Here is an 18,949-nt window from a genome sequence, read left to right as displayed (position 1 = left end):
ATTTACGTTTCCTTCCCGTTTCAGCAGTGTTGACTGGTTTCAGTAAGCCTGGTTCAGTTTTGACTTGTTTACTGTTTTCGTTTCCTTGAACAGAATATTGCACTCTATTAATTTCCTGGTAGTCGCATATGAAATTTGGCTCTTTAGAGTGTTTTTTTGCATTTCGTAATAAAATGTTGACCTATTAACTTAAGTAGAATTGGACCGTGTATAACTGACCTTTTTCTGGAACAAAAGTATTTCAATGTTAGTTTTGATACCTGCAGACTTGGTAGCTTTATCAGGGGTCTGATCCAGCAGCTGCTAAAAAAGGGATACATGTATATTCTTACCTACACTAATATTGAAACCATAAACCAATTGTTGTCAGCTGCCCCTGGAGCTATCAGAGCTTTGTTGAATCTTTGTATCGAGAATCTGGGATCTGAAGTGATCCCATAAAGGTTATAAATTCCTTAGTGTCGAGGTTGAAAATGGCTTCAATGGTAGATATTTATCAGACAGCATCAGACTACTGGGAGTAAGAACATTCTTTTTCGGCATTACTGTTTAATCACCTTGCGCACAAGCATACACACACAGTACAGTATATACTGTATATACAATGTATTTTTTTCTGTACTTTGTTCTTGGGGGTTTTTTTTACGTGAAAAAAAATTCCTCAAACTTACTTGGTTCTTCTTGACCTTGACCCCTCTCTTTGTTACTTCAAGGGAGACTGAATCCTCGGCCATTTCCATGATGCAAATTTCAACCAGTTGTAGTTCATCTTTCACAGCGGATGTATCACTCATGTTGCTGACGAAGGTTTTGAGATAAAGGTTTCACAAATCAATGGAGTTGAACTTTTAATTTGACACTTTTCAATGGTCATAAGTTCTCGCTCTTCCACTTTGTCCATTATTTCGTAGTTGTGTTTATTCAGTTGTAAAAGGGAGGGGAAGTCGGGCCGGCAAGGAATCCTGCTCTTTGTCCGAGAGGTATTGGTCCAGTAAGACATTATGGTGATGATTTAGTACTGTACACGACATGACTTGGGCCAAAGGAAGTCTTCGATTGTGTACCAGTCCTCCCCCCCCCCTCTCTCTCTCTCTCCTCTCTCTCTCTCTCTCTCTCTCTCTCTCTCTCTCTCTCTGATAGGTATATTCATCTATCTTTTACTTTCCTTGTATCTTTCAATCTCTCTTATCATCGCTGTCCATTAATATCTTCAGTTAATATGACGCTGGTCTACTGGTCTACACTAATTATCCTATCAATAAGCCAATCAGATCATCCTTGTTAGATACTTATTCTAGATTCTCCATATTAACTCATTCCTGTAGTGGGCTGAAGTTCTATGTCCATCTTTTATTACAGTTTCCTCTAAGATTTCTCTTCAGTTTGCCTTTTACTTTCTCTTTTTTATTTAAATACCGAAATTTTGATTCAATGGGCTAGTGTTTTGTGATGAATTGGATCTTGTAACTCATCCACCTGATACGTATTATGTCTGCTTTGTACGGATTGCCTATTTTCAGATTTTTGTTTATCAAATATGTTGTTATTGCAAGCCAATCGACAACCGTAATTGGAAAAGTAATAAGATGCTAAAAGTTCAAAAGTCCCTACATTAGAAAATAGTCCAGTAAGGAAAAAGAAGCAATGTTGATAAACTTTAGAAGACAAAATAAGATTAGTATCGGGTAAAATAAGAACTATGGTTACAGGAATCATCTAGACAAAAAAGAAAATATTTTTTAAGCTTCACTGTAAACTATATAATTTGAAAATCATTCCACAGTTTGTATTTCAGTAGGAATAGAACTTCTAGAATAATATTTAACAAAGAAAATGCAAGACAATCAGAATTGAGGACGGTGCCTCATGTCTCGTATTTGGAATCACTGGTGGTTGCATACTCTTGTTTCTGATTATTCTGAATAGTAATTTAAAGGAAGCCTTTTAATTATTCCCTCAATTGTGCCAAACGATGTTCATAAAGCAGAGTAAGGTAGTTTCTAAACTTGAATAGTGCAATTCACATGAAATAAGTAAAACCTCTCTCACACACTCTCTCTCTCTCTCTCTCTCTCTCTCTCTCTCTCCCGTCAGAGTACAGGAGTTTCATTTTAGTTCTCTAAAAGGTCTCCATTCGTAGCTTTACCGGTATAAGGTATGGCATTTTTGTAGCGCAGTATGTGCCAAGACTACGCTATGTTCCTTATTCTTTAGGAAAGGGGTTACGTGCTCGTATTGTTTATGAATCTCTTTCTGTTGGCACTAGCCCCACTGGGAAATTGGAAATGGTGTAAAGGTCTCTCTCTCTCTCTCTCTCTCTCTCTCTCTCTCTCTCCACGTAACTTCATTTAATTTTTCTTATCAAGATTTTTATATCATTTCCTCCAATGTCATCCGCTATATATCCGCCTGTAAGGAGCATGGTTGCAACCTCCTCCCGGGGAAAAAAAAATACTGGAACCACTTTTCTTTGTTGCGGCGTAAACAGGAAGTTGTGATTTACAAGTCGGTCGGATCTGGGACTGGTCTATGGGATAGGGGTGAGTGTGACTACTTGGTAGATGTACTGTGACAAGAAAGGGGAAGTGGCCATTTAAATCACATGACTCGTGGAAAATAGCGTTTTTCTGTTGCTGTTTGATCTGCCTTAATTTTGGAGGGGAAGGATGTATTTACGGCCTATATTTTTTTAAGTCAGGCTTACCACTTCGAATACTTATGGTTGAAATCTCTCTCTCTCTCTCTCTCTCTCTCTCTCTCTCTCTCTGTTTTTTATGTAAAACGTTACTGCTGGCATTTAAGTTCTATATTTTTATATAATCCGGGATGGGAATAAATGCAACGTTTGAACGTGCAATAAGGATTTGTAATAATCGAGTAATTCCCATCGTGAAATTTCATTAGTTCATGTATTGGCAACCAGCGCCGTTGCAAAGGTTATTTCTGTGTATTTGGTTTACACATTTGTTGATAACTTACTCATCTTTCATTGCTCCACTAATAGTAATGATTGAAGGATGGCTTCCGTTCCCTATTGATGGAGTATTTATGTAATGCGAAGCTTTAAGAAGACTACATCCTTTTCAGCACTGGATTATTTTTCCCTTTGTATGAAGAATTCATACAAAGGGGCATTCGAAAGCCAATTTAGGTAGCCCTCCTGTTTTTGTTCTTTCAAAGACCATTTATTGTTCTGGTTCCATGCAGTTACCGAGATCATATAAATATTAGTTTGCAAATGCTGTCAAGGGACGCAAAGCTTTTACATAAACCCTCCCTTATAGAATTGTATAATGTTGGAATAATGATAGGAACGGGAAGCTCCTGATCTTGTTATATTTGGAGGGTGTTTATGGATACTGGCAATTGTTTATTATTATAATTAATATTATTACTTGTTAAATTGCAAACGTAGACGGGAAAACAAATTTCTTAAAGCCAAAGTGTTTCTGCAATGGAAGCAAAAGATTAAGACTTGATTATAACTGGAAAACAAATAAGGTTGACAACCAAACTCCTTTAGAATTGATGACGTTGACCAATTATTTGCAGTTATTTTCCCTGACTTTTTTTTTAAAGATCGCCCTTGGTTCCATGGGTATTTTAAAGCAGAGGCAGGCATTTGCTTCAAGTTATGTGGACCATTGATATGGCTTTTAAGTACTCTTCATATCTTTGTTTTGTATTATACCCCAATGCATTTAATAGTATTTAACTACTCGTAAGAAATTTAAATTTGATTAGGGCTGTCAAAGGTATTAATGCTCATTTATCAGTGTGTGTGTGTGAACATTAGATACTTCACTAATGTCTCAAAGTCTGATGGTGTCCTTGAATTTGTTATTTCCTTAACTCATTTCCTTGTTTGTGTTAATTTCTGTAATATAGGTCTCAAGTCTTCACCGCAGAGCTGCATGCTGTATTTACAGCATTGAAATAGTGATCTTTTGATAAGTTGTTGGAAATTATATAGTTTTGAAAAATATTACCGATTACACCACAGTCTTTGAGGAATATTACAATACATCCTTTGATGATGTAGATATCAGTGATGGTTTATACAAAAATTCTAGAAGTATCTACTGTATGTGGACATGATTTTTATATGATTTTAAAAGGTGCCTTTTATTAATCTACCCAATAAATTATCGTATAACTTGATGTTCCTTTAGATCTATTTTTTCATATACTCAAGTGTTGTAATTTAAAGGCTCTTTTTTATAAACTTTGTGCTCTGTCAAATTAATTGGATCAACATCTGATTCGGCATAAAGAAATTTGTGTTCATAGTGAAGGACTGAAAAAAATCAGTTTTTATCACCTTGTTTTGATTTTATTTATTTATATCTTCGTTATGAATTGGTATTTAAGCATATTTCGCTTGTTGCATTTATCGCTATCATCCCTTATTTTTTATACGTGCTCTGTGTAAATTACCCATAATGCCGTATTAGAAGATTCATCCATTTTCTCTCTTAAGTATTCAAGATCCACATTCCATGGCTCCAATTTAGGGTTTATAGTCTTCAACTCCCTTCCTGTTGTCATCATTGTAATAGTCTGGTCCTTTGCTAACTTGTTTATCCATTCATTCTACTTCTTGTTCTTGGCTTTAACCCATTTCTATATGGGGTGCCGTTATACAGGAGTCTTCATCGATTTCTGTTCTGTGCTTAGTTTTCGTCAATATCTTTTCTATTAATAAGAATGTAAAAAGAAAAAAGTGGTCATGGATTTGAAATGAGGCACTTTTCTCTTGAATCTGTCTTTACTCCAAAAGCTAGAATCCATGTTTCAATGGATGTAGTTCTCATTGGGGACATGTTCATTGGCAAATAGATTGGAATTAAGTTTTGAAGTTCTGGCCATAAAATGCTAGTATTCATGGCTAAGCTGCATGGGGACGATTAATAGTTAATTGCTAGTAGAAATTTTGTCCTCTAAAGGAGGAAAAGTTCTTGAAGATCAAGACTGTCAAGACAATGGGGATAAACACTTATTTTTAGAGATAGGGGTTGCAGTAGAGAAACTTTAAAAAAATACCTAGGCTTTCATAGAAAAATAAAGAATAGCTAGGAGGCTAAAGTTTGATATTCCTGTTTGGAAAAATAATTTACGTTGGAAATGTCAGTTGATGAAAATATTACATTGTTTGCTTTTCCTTTGGGCTCTATAACCATTCTCCTTTTTCATAGTCATTTAAATTTTAGAAAGAACATACGCGTTTTTACCCCCACACTTCTGAAATCATCCTCCTTACGTGTGGTGTGATGGTAATACTGTATTACTGGGCTTGTAAGGCCGCCATCCTCTTTCCTGCCCTTCATTACCCGTTATCAGACCTTGGCATGGTGCCCTTTCCGTGTATTTCGAGAGGAATATCCTTTTGACTCATCGCTCAAGAGAAAGGGAAAAGGAACTGCTCTGGTATTAGTTTTAAGAAAACATTCAATTTCGAGAATTTTTTGTATTAGACTACGGTACCGCCCGCTGATCATTATTATATAACTCTCTCTCTCTCTCTCTCTCTCTCTCTCTCTCTCTCTCTCTCTCTGTTTTTAGTAAAAGAATCTAATCTATTTTCAAGAGTGAAGTTGCTCTCCAATGATTGACCCACCAGTTACGAACGTTAAATTATATAAGATGGGTTGTCACAATTTTGAACCGTGGAGCCAGCCATAACTAGTTTATTGAATCACAGTGGTGAAAACGCTCTTGTTATAGCTGTTGAATTCATTCCCATTCTTGTCGTTTGTAGTCATCTCCTTGTAAGGCATCCAACACCTTATTAGGACCACAGTGTGATGCTTATGCACGCCAATGCGCACAATCTCTTACGCACAGCCTAAATTTAGCTCCATTTTATCTCTTGAGTGATAATAGGCTTTAGTATTTATCGTTGCCTCGTCATTTGATGAGCTTTACGCATTTTTTTTTTCTGTGGGTGTGACGAAGCAGAATATTTAAGAAACTAGTGTGATTTGCAGTTTTTCGATCTCTGAAAAGTCTGTACTGAAAAGTCTGTACTACTTAATCTCGGAAACGAGTTTATAGTGTCGACGAAACTGTGATGTCAAACAAGATTGTATACATAGCGATGGACGGATAGATTAGCTGAAATTTGGCACGATGCAATATTTAATAAAATTTAATCTCTCTCTCTCTCTCTCTCTCTCTCTCTCTCTCTCTCTCTCTGATGTTTTAGAAGATTTGAATAATCAATACAAAGAACATTTATATTGTTCAAGTGTCATATTCCTTTTGTTTCAAGTATCTTGAATTAAATAGAGTTAGAAAGGCCATGGTAAACTATGCTACTGGTTCATGTCAAAAGTACATATACATAAATATTATCGAACAAGTGCATAGTTTTGTACTTCTAACCAAGGAATCTATTAGTGGGTTTTAATCATTTTGATATTCGCTCATTCCATATCGGACATATATGGGAATTACATTTTAATACTTGTGAACACTGGTTTTAGTCGACTCATTAATTTTGGATGCATCCTGTCTTCTTTGTCATGTTTTTTTTTTTAATCTTGCAGATCTCTTTATCAATCATTCTAGGAAAAGGAACTTCCGCTGAATTACATTTAAGTAAGATGTAAACTTTGTTTGACATAAATACTTTTTTCTTGTCGGGCAATCCCGACCTAGAGGAAAGTGAATATGCATTTCCTTTTAAACATAAGATTCATTAATAAAAAGCACAAGGAGCCGGACATTCTCAGTGGGCGGAAATAGTGCATCGACGATGCAGCATGCGCTATCCGGGCTTGAGGCTTAGCTGTAGTTGCAGTTGAGCGTCAGTGGCAAGCAGTTGGGTGGTGAGGCTCAGAGGCTGACGTGTTACGATAGATTGAGTAACGGGGAAGGTCTAAGATATCTTCCTCTTGCTCCATTGCATTTTGGAACGTGGATCGCACAAGTGGTCGGGTGTCTTATCAATAAGGATAATGCCGCATTTATTTTTTTGTATTTTATTTTTGTGTGTGTGGTCGGTTCAGTGATCATTAATATCATGATTTTTTTATCCATTTAGGAAAAGAACGCTTTTATTAATGTGATACGTATGCAAGTGTATACTGTATGTTTGTGAAGTTGACCACTGATATTTTTCATGGTACTGAAACTCTTGAATACTAGTGACTTTTTATCTCGTGGAATGAGAAAACCAAATTCATTTTAGCCTGACTGATGCGGGAGGCTGAAAGGCGTGCAGCCCCTGTGCATATCCTGCAAGAGAGGTGGCCAAGGAACAAAAAGCAAACGTCGGGATACACCAAAAAAGGTGAAGGCGAAGACGCCCGCAGTGGAGGATCAGGAAGAGGAATCCTTAACCTTAAGAGAAAGGGGTTTCTAACGGCTGACAGAGGAGGAGGAGGGGGAGAAGGTGGAGAAGTGGGAAAAGTAGCGGAGAGCAATAATAATAGTTTTAGTGTGTGCTCTTATGCCCAGGGGTGGTGCATGCCTTTCCCAGTCATGGACTTTTGGCAGCATTTTTTCGGTCTGTCACACGAAAACAATAACGTCCCCGTACACCATCACCACCATCATGCGACACAACCAGGTGAGGTCTTGTCTCTTTAGTTTCTCTTTCATTTAAGGAAGTTATTTAAGTTTTACTTTGATTGCCCATGGATAATTCTATAGTTCTTGAACATTGACAATTTAATAAAGGTAGGAAAAAAAAAATTCTGCTAATATCTTACGGACATTTTTTTTTCTAAGACTACTAGATTAACGTATTATGGTGAGTTAATTAAGGCAAAAGTGTATCTTTAAATTTTGGTCGATATTTTTTTTTTATCTAATTTACTTTAGTAGGTTTTCCGATACGCGAATATACTGCATACTTTTGCCTTTATATATTTTATTTTACATGGTATTCAGAATATCTGCTTTATGTACCTGTATTTTTTCCACTTTTGCAAATGTTAATACTAACCTATATATGAAACTTTTGTTTTTGGTATTGGTTGATGGTATTTTTATTAAATATTTTATTTAGTGCATTAAATTATATTTTGAAATGTGTATATAAAGTTTATATATACATATACATAATGTATAAATGCATATGTATGTATATCTGTTTATTATTATTATTATTATTAATAGCTAAATTAAAACTCTAGTTGCAAATGTATGATGCTATAACACAAGGGCACCCACAGGGAAAAATAGCTTAGTGAGGAAAGGAAATAGATAAACTAAATGAGAAGTATTGAATAAAGAATACAAAATGTCTTTAAGATTAATAACAATGTTAAAATAGATCTATGAAATATTAACTGCAAAATACTTCTGTACAGTATACATGTTTATATTTGTGTAAATAGATGCATATATATATATATATATATATGTATATATAGGCTTTATATATACGTGTATATATATATATATATATATGTATATATTTACACATATATGAATATATATTGTATGTTTCTTCTAACTTTAATCTTACATTTAGTTTTTTCTCAAAGGGTCATAAACGAAACTAGAAAAATCAAATTAACCATTTCACATTGGCCCTCTTCTTGTTGCAAAAGGAGATGAAGAATGGGCAAGATAGTTGATATATGAATGGATATGTTGATTTCTAGTTAATCTAAAAAGGTTGTAGGTTGGTGCGTGGAAAGCTTAACTAAAATTAAATTTATAATCTTTCCTCACCATAACCTTTTTAGATTAAATGGAAATCAACCTTTCCAGTAAAGTATATCAATATATATATATATATATATATATATATAATGTACAGAGGAATATATATTATCATAATTAGGAAGCGAGACGTGGTATCTTTCCTATATGGCCCATAAAAGGTAGGTTTCCACCAAGGATGGTTCTCTCCTCGTAATGAAACCTTGAAAAGGAGAAGAATCCCCAAAGGGACTTGTTAGAGGATCATTACATGCCCCGATCCTTGGAAGCTTGACCTGCTAAAGGATAGGATTATATGCTATGATTTGGCAATCATTAATTTGATGGTGCTCTTTGTAAGAATCCCTCTCTATTGGCATTTGTGTGTAATTGATTCTCGGCGTCAATGACCTTAGATGTCAGGATGCCTGAAAACTTTAAATCATTCATTGTGTGTAATTGATTCTCATTTTTATGTAGTTGTTAAAAGTTTTTCAACGTAATATATTTTTTTACGTACAATATAAAGATATTTTGATATTTAAGTACGGTAATCATGTTGCATCTTAAGCTCTTGATTTTCTGAGAAAAGTCTATTCAATACTTTGAATATTTTATACATATTGATTACCGTAATAAAGATGCATACTCGTATAGAAAAATATACATTATTCATGATTTATTGGTTTTTTAGTAGAGATTGTAGTTATCATGCTGATTGTATTTTCATGTCTTGTATTACCTTTGTTTTTGGAATTAAGATCACTAACACCGTTGCACTTGTCTTTTATGTATGAACGATGTCCCCATGGGTCATGAAAAGCTGAACCAATTAAATATAAGAAAGAATCCCGATATTTAGTATGGAGAAGGGATTATGAAATCAGGTTGTAGTTGTATAATAAAACGAACATGTTGGGATTTGCCGTGAATTATGTTATGCTTTATCTGGAATGTTCCCAATTCCGTTGATATTGTGGGGTTCGCCACCTTATAAAACTTACAACAGTAACGTTATAATTAATCAGAGTATATAATTAAGTAGGTTTCTTAGTTCTGTAATGGCCTTGATTCAGTTTAATAGATTTAATCATTGAGGGCTCCTACTTTTTTAATGCCTCTTTTACCCATATTTTTTTATAAGTATGGATTTTACGGCAGTCCTATCATTTTGACCTGAAGTTTAGTGTTCTTGTTTTGTCTTTATATAGTACATTGATATTTTATTACATTTTTAAAGGGCTTTTTTGTTTTCTTTCTGGTATGACAAACTGTGTGAGGAGATGGCCCTAATGTCGCAATGTTTGTTTTAAGACAAGATAAATGTATACCTTCAACTGTTTTAAAGTTTTTCATTGTATTTTCAATTCGATTTTCTCTCCCGATTAATTTAAAGTTTTAATGTATGTGGTTCATCTTGAGAAAACCATCCATTTGTGAAGAAGAGTAAAGTGATTGGAAACTGTTTTGGTTTGTATTAATGTTGCATATTTCTCTCTCTCTCTCTCTCTCTCTCTCTCTCTCTCTCTCAAGCGTGTATTATTGCAAAAGAGATGTTTCATCTTGACAGTGTTTGATTTCGTAGAAGCCGAGGTATTTCTTGTCATTCTCCTTTTCAGAGTATTTTATCTATTCACAATACCCTCTTCAAAAGACTGATAGTAAGATTCCATCGATTACCGTTAGGGTCAGATCCATTTACTTTGTTTAGAGCTAGACTGTAAGAAAGATTAAAAGTAATTGGGTTGGATGCTAATTTTTTTCTTTTTCTTTTTTTTTATGATTACATCCCTGTTACTATCACTGTGCAGTAGCAGTAGAGCAAAATAGGTAGACGCCATGTTACACCGAACATGTACTTTCCATAAGAATTTTCTTTGCTTTTTACTGAGGCATTACTGTACATAGTTTTGGCGCTACTTGGGTGCGAATGCTAATATCACTTGAAAAATATATTGCTTGGTTTTTTGAAGCCCCTAATATGCAATTGTGAAAGCCTACTAACCATCCCACATATTTAAGTTTATAGCTAAAAATGTATGGAAAAATATAAAAAAAGAAAATTGAACAATAGATAGAACAAGTGATATGGCAAGTGCTTGTGAACTGAGCCTTACCCAAGTCACCCTTTCTCCTACAAAATTAAACACCCTTTGCTTCAGTCATATAGGGTTGTTGTAGCCTGGTCGTAACGTCTCTGCTGGGTGTTTGCCTGTCAGGGGTTAGTCCTGCTCAGACTCGTTAGTGCCATTAGTGTCTGCAACCTTACCATCCTTGTCAGCTATGGTTGGTGGGGGAGGGGGGGCTATAAGTCTATCTGCTAAGTCATAATCAGCCAGGCAAGTCGTTCTCTAGGGCATTATCCTTCTTGCTAAGGCAATGTCACTGTTCCTTGCCTCGGCCATTCATGAGTGGCCTTAAAACTTTTAAAGAAACATTATCTCCGTTAACACTTCTCCGACACCATAATAGCTTTAAAAAATCCTAGCATGTTATCCTTCTTTTCTGTTTAGTCTTACGGCTTCCCTTTCTTTATTTTATAAATAGTAGGTTGGTCAGGTCACCAGCCAACCGTTGAAATACTACCGCCGTGGAGTTATTGGATCCTTTGACTGGCTAGACAGTATTGAATTGGCGCTCTCTCTCTCTCTCTCTCTCTCTCTCTCTCGTTACTGCTCATTTTTCTGTGCCTACACATAACCGAATAGTCTGGCTTATTCTTTTCAATTCTCTTCTGTTTTCATACAAGAGATTACTAAACAAATCTTCGCTCAAAGGGTTAACCACTGCACTAATTTTTTAGTGGCTACTTTCCTTTTGGTAAGGGTAAAAGTCTTTAGCTATGGTGGCTCTTCTAGGAGGAGGACACTCTTAAATAAATCCATATTCTCTAGTCTTGTAGCATAGCTAGTAGAAGTATTAATAATAATATGGCTTAAACAGGGTGAACATTCATAAGGTAACAGCTGCCTTCCAGCTGAACCACTGGCCGCCTCCTGTTTGATAGCTGTTAATTGCTTTTTTTAATCGGTATTGTAAGGAACAAGTATTTAATTCGTTTATTTTTCGTCTGCCTCTAAAAGTACTCTATTAATTAATTAGTGGGGTTGCCAAAGATGATTATGCCAAGCGTATTTCTATCCTTTGCACTATTCGAATCACAGCCTTTCTGTGTACAAGTGATCTTGGTGCAAAATTGTAGTCATCTTGAGTAATATAATCTTCAGCATCTCTGTAAGAGCAAGGTTTTGGCCATTTGTAGTCCCTTCGAAACCCAATTTACAGGTGGCGAGTCATTCCCCAGGCACTTTTGAGTCTAATGATATGCTTGTAATGAATGAAACCGAAGATCAGCTTTTTTAAGAAGCAATCAAGCCGAAATGTTTTAATTTCACACTGAGTAGTGAAGGGATTTATATCCATTCGTCCCATAAACTTTGATAATAAACGCTTGCCTTATTCATTGCTTAATTTTTCTTTATTCCATGATATGTTTTAACACTGAACAATTTGACCATCGTTTATTTAATTTTATTTTTTTTTAGCTCATTCTGATGAAATTTGCATTAAGGCGAAAATTGCGTCTAGCGATGTACATTTCTAAATGTTGTAGTTTTTATGTATATTAAGTTTTATCTGGAAGCCTTCAACACTTGGTTTTTTCGAGTCTCACTTTGCTACACTTCAGTTTCCTGAACTGAGCGTGTATATTATCTACATGATTATCTAATTCTCTAGTTAATCTGTTTTCATGACCTTCATAACTAAGACTCAGACCTTCGGAAAGCAGTCTTTCACTGCTAAAGATTTTTTTACCATAATATAGCAACTAGAGGCTGGTTAACTGCCTTAAATAGTTGGTGCCTTAGACAGTTAAAATTACTGTTAGTTTGCTATCGAGTAGCTTCTTTTGTTCGAACGGATATCAGACTTTTACAAGTAATGTGAGGTAACTGAGTGGAGCGATGAGAACACGTGAAAAGATAGTGCATCGCAGAAAAAAAAAAATTCTTGTTTGAGACAACTGATTTCGGTCGTATTTTTTTTTTTTTTTTTTTTTTTTTAAGATGGTGGCGGTATTCCAACTTATATAGTATATTTCCATGTAAACCATTATCCCCCTTTGAATGTTTCGCTAAACGTAATATGATTTGGAAGAAGTTTCAACATGGACTACCGTGTACTAGACTAGCCTTTTTGAAGTAGTGTCGGCGATGTTTAAATTTTCTACTAATATTCTGAAGATGCCGATAGTCTTTTAACTATAATTTTCTGCATATTTTATATAAACGAAATATTTACTTTTCCATGCATCAATAAAAACTATAAGCCCTTATATAAGAAAAATCTCTCTAACCGACTATCTGTATATTCTTAGAAACCTTTTATCATACGAGTATCGCTTTACTCGACCGAAGTACTTCAAATCATATGCAATAAGTACACTACTACAACAGATTTCATTGTTTCCTTAAGTGAATGCCGGGTTCCTTTTTTGTCTTAACATTTATCTGTTCTCACGATGATAACGGTCTTGTTTCTTGTTGGGAGAGAGAACCTGAACAAAAACCACCTTTTGAGGTAAACTTACCTTATCTAATGCTGGCAAGATCCCTGCAGTTCTCATGAGAGAGAGAGAGAGAGAGAGAGAGAGAGAGAGAGAGAGAGTGTGTGTGAGAGATTGTAGTTATCATGCTTTATTTGGTGGTTGCTGTATCGCAGTGTCGTCAAAAAATACTTGAATTTTTTTTATTTCATAGCTTCCAACTCAAACAGTTTTGAAATTGGAGTAATTAAAATAATGCTAACTTCAATTTAATTTATTCTAAATTATTTATTTGAGAGATGATGATGATGACGGTAACGAAGTAGCTGTAGGTAGAATTCTACTCTTCCAATAATCACTCTCCAATCTACGATATATCTACTCTTCCTCTATCCTCCAGCTGTAATAGTCCTTCATTATGTTTCATTGAACTCTTCTGTCACGAAATGGGGAGAGAGAGAGAGAGAGAGAGAGAGAGAGAGAGAGAGAGAGAGAGATTTTCTTAACCCCATCAGAAGTTTCGTCTTAAGTTCTCAGGCTGTCATTAAAGACTAATGTTCCCTTGGAAGGTTAATGGCTGGCAAGAAGTACCGTTGCTTTTTATTGCTTCTTAATGGACGACATTTTCATCGATCGTTTCTGTTTGTTGTAGATCATCCTTTAACAACAACATTAACAGATAACACCGTAGTTAAGTTGACGTTTTATAGTTATACAACATAATCTCTCATTAATAAACGACTACTAAAGTAATGGGAGTAACAGCAACCAGACACGAGTCTCCCATAGTAACAGCTAAGAGCATCGCATAGAATGGCATCGATATCACGTTTGATGGAAATAAAGTAGGCTTAGATTAGGGGGTCGAAGCCTCCTTAGTCCCTCTTATTGAAACTTGTAAGATTTGATAGATTTATTCAAATTTCGTCTAACCACTTAGGTTTGAGGAGCCTTCACCCATCCAGTTTTACGTGTGATGCTTCAGTAATATAAGAAAAATTTTATATTGTAAGAACTTAAATTTTTTGATATTGACAATGATGGACTGTCGTGCAATTTATTACTAAATTTCTCTTCTCTCTCTCTCTCTCTCTCTCTCTCTCTCTCTCTCGTCGGCCATGTTTGTGATGGAAGTTGGAGAATATTATCCAAAATCCATAGTGGAAAAGATAACCCAAGCTAATACTGTAGATCTGTACTTTGTTAGGTTTTACCTCCAGTGTCCTTTTTTATTGTTATTTTTTAGTCTTTACTCTTCTCTGTAAATTACAGTTCCCTTTTGCTAGGTTGATTTGGCTCGTTGAGAATAATGTCGACTTAGATGTAATTGAATATTGGAAACAAAATAAATTGTTTTACAATTTTGGAAATAATTCTTGTATTCTTCTGTTATTAAAGATGGCAATTACTGTCAGCAATGAAATAAAAAAAATGAAAGATCCATGACAAACTAAAAACAAATCACGTTCAAGGGTCTTTTGCTTTCTGCATATACCTTTCTCTTGTGAAACATCCGCCAATGTTAGGTCTTTGTGTGAGAGAGGAAATAACCGCATTGATGACAGTGGTTTCTTCACGTGATATACGTAACAATAGAATATTCATCGTCATAATAGGAAATGAGTGAAAGATGGAAATACGTCACTGGAACACGCTTTCTCCCTCGGTGGGAGAGAGAGCTCTGTTTTGATGTCCTTTTTTTTTCCAAAGGAAATCCATTTTAGTACAAATGACGCCATCTTTGTCGGTCACAGGAATTATGCTGCATATTGCCTTTATGCCTTTATGCTTTTGTATGTTTATTCAATTCGTATATTCGTGTGTTGATAGTTATTTTAAATAATGGATTTTAACTGTATTGCTCTTCGCTTTCCGTTTCATTTGGCTGATTTGTGAACGTTTACTTACTGGTTAATTTACTCGTCGATTTCCAAATAGCATAATTAATCTGTATGGGTATTTAATTGGTAACACATTGAAATATTTAGAGTAGACTAATGAATTATGTATATGAAATGCCTTGTTCGTAATATAACACTGATAGAGCAAGCTACTCCCTTCCATCATAGTTTCGAAATATTTTCACTTCCCACACAACTATTAGGCAACAATAATTTATAGATCTAAAAGTAACAGAGGGTTTTCCATTATGCCACTGGCTATTAAACCCGTCCTTTTTCGCTCTTTTTGTCTCCTGACCTAAGGTTGCTCTCTCTCTCTCTCTCTCTCTCTCTCTCAGCCATTGATCGATGATGTAATCCCTGCAGTGTCTTACTGAGAGAGAGAGAGAGAGAGAGAGAGAGAGAGAGAGAGAGAGATTGTGTGCTTTGAATGATGTTGACGTTGCTTCCGGCCTTGGCATTGAGGTTAGTAGGTCGGCAAACCGGTTTCCAAGGGTTCTTATTAGTTGACTAACAATAGGTGAAAGAGGTAACATCCCCGTTCTTTTTTTTCTTTCTTTCTTTCTCTCTTTCTTGTTCCAAAACACGTGCAGTGCGTGCGTGCGTGCGTTCTTCGTACCCGCCCTCGCAAGTATAATTCCTTGTTCTGAGTTCCGTTGTAATCTTCCCATTCTAAGAAAGCCCCCCGACTTGGCTGGTGACCCTACTCCTATCTGCGGTTTTTTTTTTCTGTACTAAAGACCACTCACGTTGTCTTCACAGTACGTGGTATTGCAAGTTGCAACTCTCTCTCTCTCTCTCTCTCTCTCTCTCTCTCTCTCTCTCTCTCTCTCTCTCCGAAGGGTAACCTGGTGTCTTAAGGTTATTACCGTAATGTGAGGGCTGTCATTAGTAAGGGTTTGAAGAAGCACAGTGTTATATTGTGGCTCTTCTGGTCTGGGTTTAATAGCACCACCGTTGGCCTTTCTGGTGGAATGGGTGAAAATGTGCAATTACCAGTTTTTTTTTTTTTTTTTTTTTACTGCAAAGTGTTCATAACTTGATCTTTGTAAGGTTTTACTTTCCCAAAGTAAGAAATGAGACTTTTTGGTTTGCTATAGAGGATTTACAGGGAAACAATGGTCGGATATCGAAAATTGAAGTGTATGTATTAGTTGATTTTGATAAGTACCAGTAAATGAATGCAGGAGGGTTAGGTTGTAAAGTCTTATGAGCGCTCTTTCTAAAACCGTAATTTATTATTATTAAAAGCCAAGCTATAACACTAGTTGGACAAGAAAAATGCTACAAGCCCAAGCCCCAAGGGCTCCAACAGGGAAAAATAGGCCAGTGAGGTAAGGAAATGAGGAAATAGATAAGCTACAAGAGAAGTAATAATTAATCAAAAAGTATTTTAAGAACAGTAACAACATTAAATTAAATCTTATATATATAAACTATAAAAACTTCAAAACAAACAAGAGGAAAAGAGAAATAAGAACAGCGTGCCCAAGTGTACCCTCAAGCAAGAGAACCCTAATCCAAGACAGTGAAAGGCTTTGGCACTATCAAGACTAGAGAGCAATGGTTTGATTTTGAAGTGTCCCTCTCCTAGAAGAGCTGCTTACCATAGCTAAAGAGTCTTTTACCCTTGCCAAGAGGAAAGTAGCCACTGAACAATGACATTGCAGTAGTTAACCCCTTATGCAAAGAAAAATGTTTGGTATTCCCAGTGTTGTCAGGTATGTGAGGACAGAGGAACAATGTGTAAAGAATAGGCCAGACTATTCGGAGTATGTGTAGGCAAAGACAAAATGATCCGTAACCAGAGAGGGATCCAATGTAGTACTATCTGCCCAGATATTGTAGATATTACATTATATATACATACTCTGACATCTACGTATGAATATAACTTATATACGGTATACACATAATACACATACATTACAAATAAGCACCTGTATGTATACTTAACGTACATACGACTTTGGGGAAAAGTGCAATGATGCATTATTTGTGACGTAGTAGCTGTGTTTTAGGAAAGGTCCGAGAGTAGTGGAATCTCTGCCAGGTAGGAGCATCGGTAACCCGATTACAATGAAATGCACCACCATGGAGAGAGAGAGAGAGAGAGAGAGAGAGAGAGAGAGAGAGAGAATTTTCCCAGATGGTCTCCCACAATATTATGCTAAAAAGACACTTCATCTCCTAAGGTTTGTCCAGTCCATTTTAATATATATTTTATCGATAACGTTTTGGATGACTAGATACTGCGTGGTGACTTAATTGTGATAAAGGTTATTCTTTGTACTTAATCATTGAGCTCTCTCTCTCTCTCTCTCTCTCTCTCTCTCTCTCTCTCTCTCTCTCTCTCTCCGCCAAATGTCGGCCTTGTTTGGATAGTATGTTCAAATATTGAATTTAGGTCTGGTTTTCTTCCTCTAATTCTCCAACAGCCCTCGTGCTATTCCTTTCGATGTTGTCATTGCATGATGATTAAGTTGATTCCAAAACAAAAGTGTTGATGATGCTGTAACTTGAAAATTTACAGATTTTTAATGGGTGAGATAGTGATACATTGAGGGACATTAATGCTAAAACTTTTTGATCCATAATTATTGGTGTTTCGACAAGGAATAATCCTTTCGGAAAATCTGAATTAGTCATGCTGGTAGAAACCGTATCGAAGCCGTGGAATCGACCGTTGGTTCAAGTTTCTGTTTCTGATTTTAAGTGAGGGCGTCAGTCGCTTAACTGTTTCTTTGTGGATAGTGCAAGAAAGACCTCGACTTCCTTAGATAGTTATGGCGATAAAGCAATTGAATTCAAACTCGGCTAAGAATGTCTGAAGTGTTTCAGAGAGCGCTGACACTTGATTTCGTCTCCCGATTGTTTTAATTAATTTTTTGGTTTGTTTAAAATTTTTTTTTTGGTATTCAACGAAATTTTAACATTTACTCATACAAATTATGATATCTAACGAGATTTTAAAAATTCATTTAAAGAATCTCTCTCTCTCTCTCTCTCTCTCTCTCTCTCTCTCTCTCTCTCTCTCTCTCTCTCTGAGTCATTACTCAATGAGTAAGAACGTAGATAATAAAGAAAAAGCTGATATTCCAGTTCATGAATGCAAAGTGAGCTGTGAAACACCCAAGGACGAAAAGAGAAAGAGAGAATAGATGCTCGGAATAGTAAGACTCAAAGACTCCCTTCTAGACTTGCATTTTGGATGTGACAACTCAGCAACCCGAGGAGGTTTCTTCAAAGGCTTTTATACTCCCTGAAGTAAAAAGTGATCTCAGCTATCTTGTTTTGCCGTAATGTGCTCAGGACAAAAAATGAAGAGGATTGGGATTCCCCTCAAAGGATGGTCAAAGTACGGGATTTTCCATTGCCCTTCGGAAGGCTTACTCACTCATGTCTCCTGGAATTCACGCCCTTTCATTGACCCGTTTTCATCATCTCGACTCTCGCCTGGTATCACCACATTGCTTTAATCTCTAGGGTGTTATTTCTCCTTTAAGATAAACACACGTCTTGTTTGCTTTCTCAGCCATAAAATTATTTTTCAAGGTCTCGGCTTAAAGGACTGCTGACTTTAACGTAAAGGACTTTGACCTTCAATGGGTTTTTTTTTTTTCCATAAAAGCTTTGTTTGTGATTTGTTTAAGCAACCGTCAGCTACCTAGTATCACGAGTAAAGGATATAAACATGATTAAAAGTCAAAATAGTTTCTTGTCTTTGCGTAGAAAATCATATTTAGAACAGTCATAAGTCGGGTTCAACTTTACTTCCTGCATAGGTTTTAGGAAAATATATTTTGAATCCTGTAAGAGTTCCGTTATTAGTTATATGCTCTGGAAG

General features: G+C 35.9%; 1 protein-coding gene across 6 annotated transcripts in view; it reads left to right on the top strand.

Annotated features, from left to right (window-relative positions):
* Positions 1 to 18,949, top strand: part of trc (Serine/threonine-protein kinase tricornered) — a 154,301-nt gene that overhangs the window by 78,971 nt on the left and 56,381 nt on the right. The window contains exons 1-2 of one of the 6 annotated variants that reach the window (XM_068375485.1): positions 6,755 to 6,830; positions 7,046 to 7,573. The exons of 3 other annotated variants lie outside the window; for them this stretch is intronic. In XM_068375485.1, coding sequence (XP_068231586.1) covers positions 7,201 to 7,573 — 373 coding nt within the window. In that variant the 5' untranslated portion in view covers positions 6,755 to 6,830; positions 7,046 to 7,200. Of the gene's footprint in view, positions 1 to 6,754; positions 6,831 to 7,045; positions 7,574 to 18,949 lie in introns of those variants that run through there. 2 more of the 6 variants (XM_068375484.1, XM_068375489.1) reach the window with 2 other exon arrangements.

Source organism: Palaemon carinicauda, chromosome 6, assembly GCF_036898095.1.
Source record: "Palaemon carinicauda isolate YSFRI2023 chromosome 6, ASM3689809v2, whole genome shotgun sequence".
Lineage (NCBI taxonomy): Eukaryota > Metazoa > Arthropoda > Malacostraca > Decapoda > Palaemonidae > Palaemon > Palaemon carinicauda.
The sequence above is the reverse complement of the archived record's forward strand: the minus strand, read 5'-3'. Positions and strand labels throughout refer to the sequence as shown.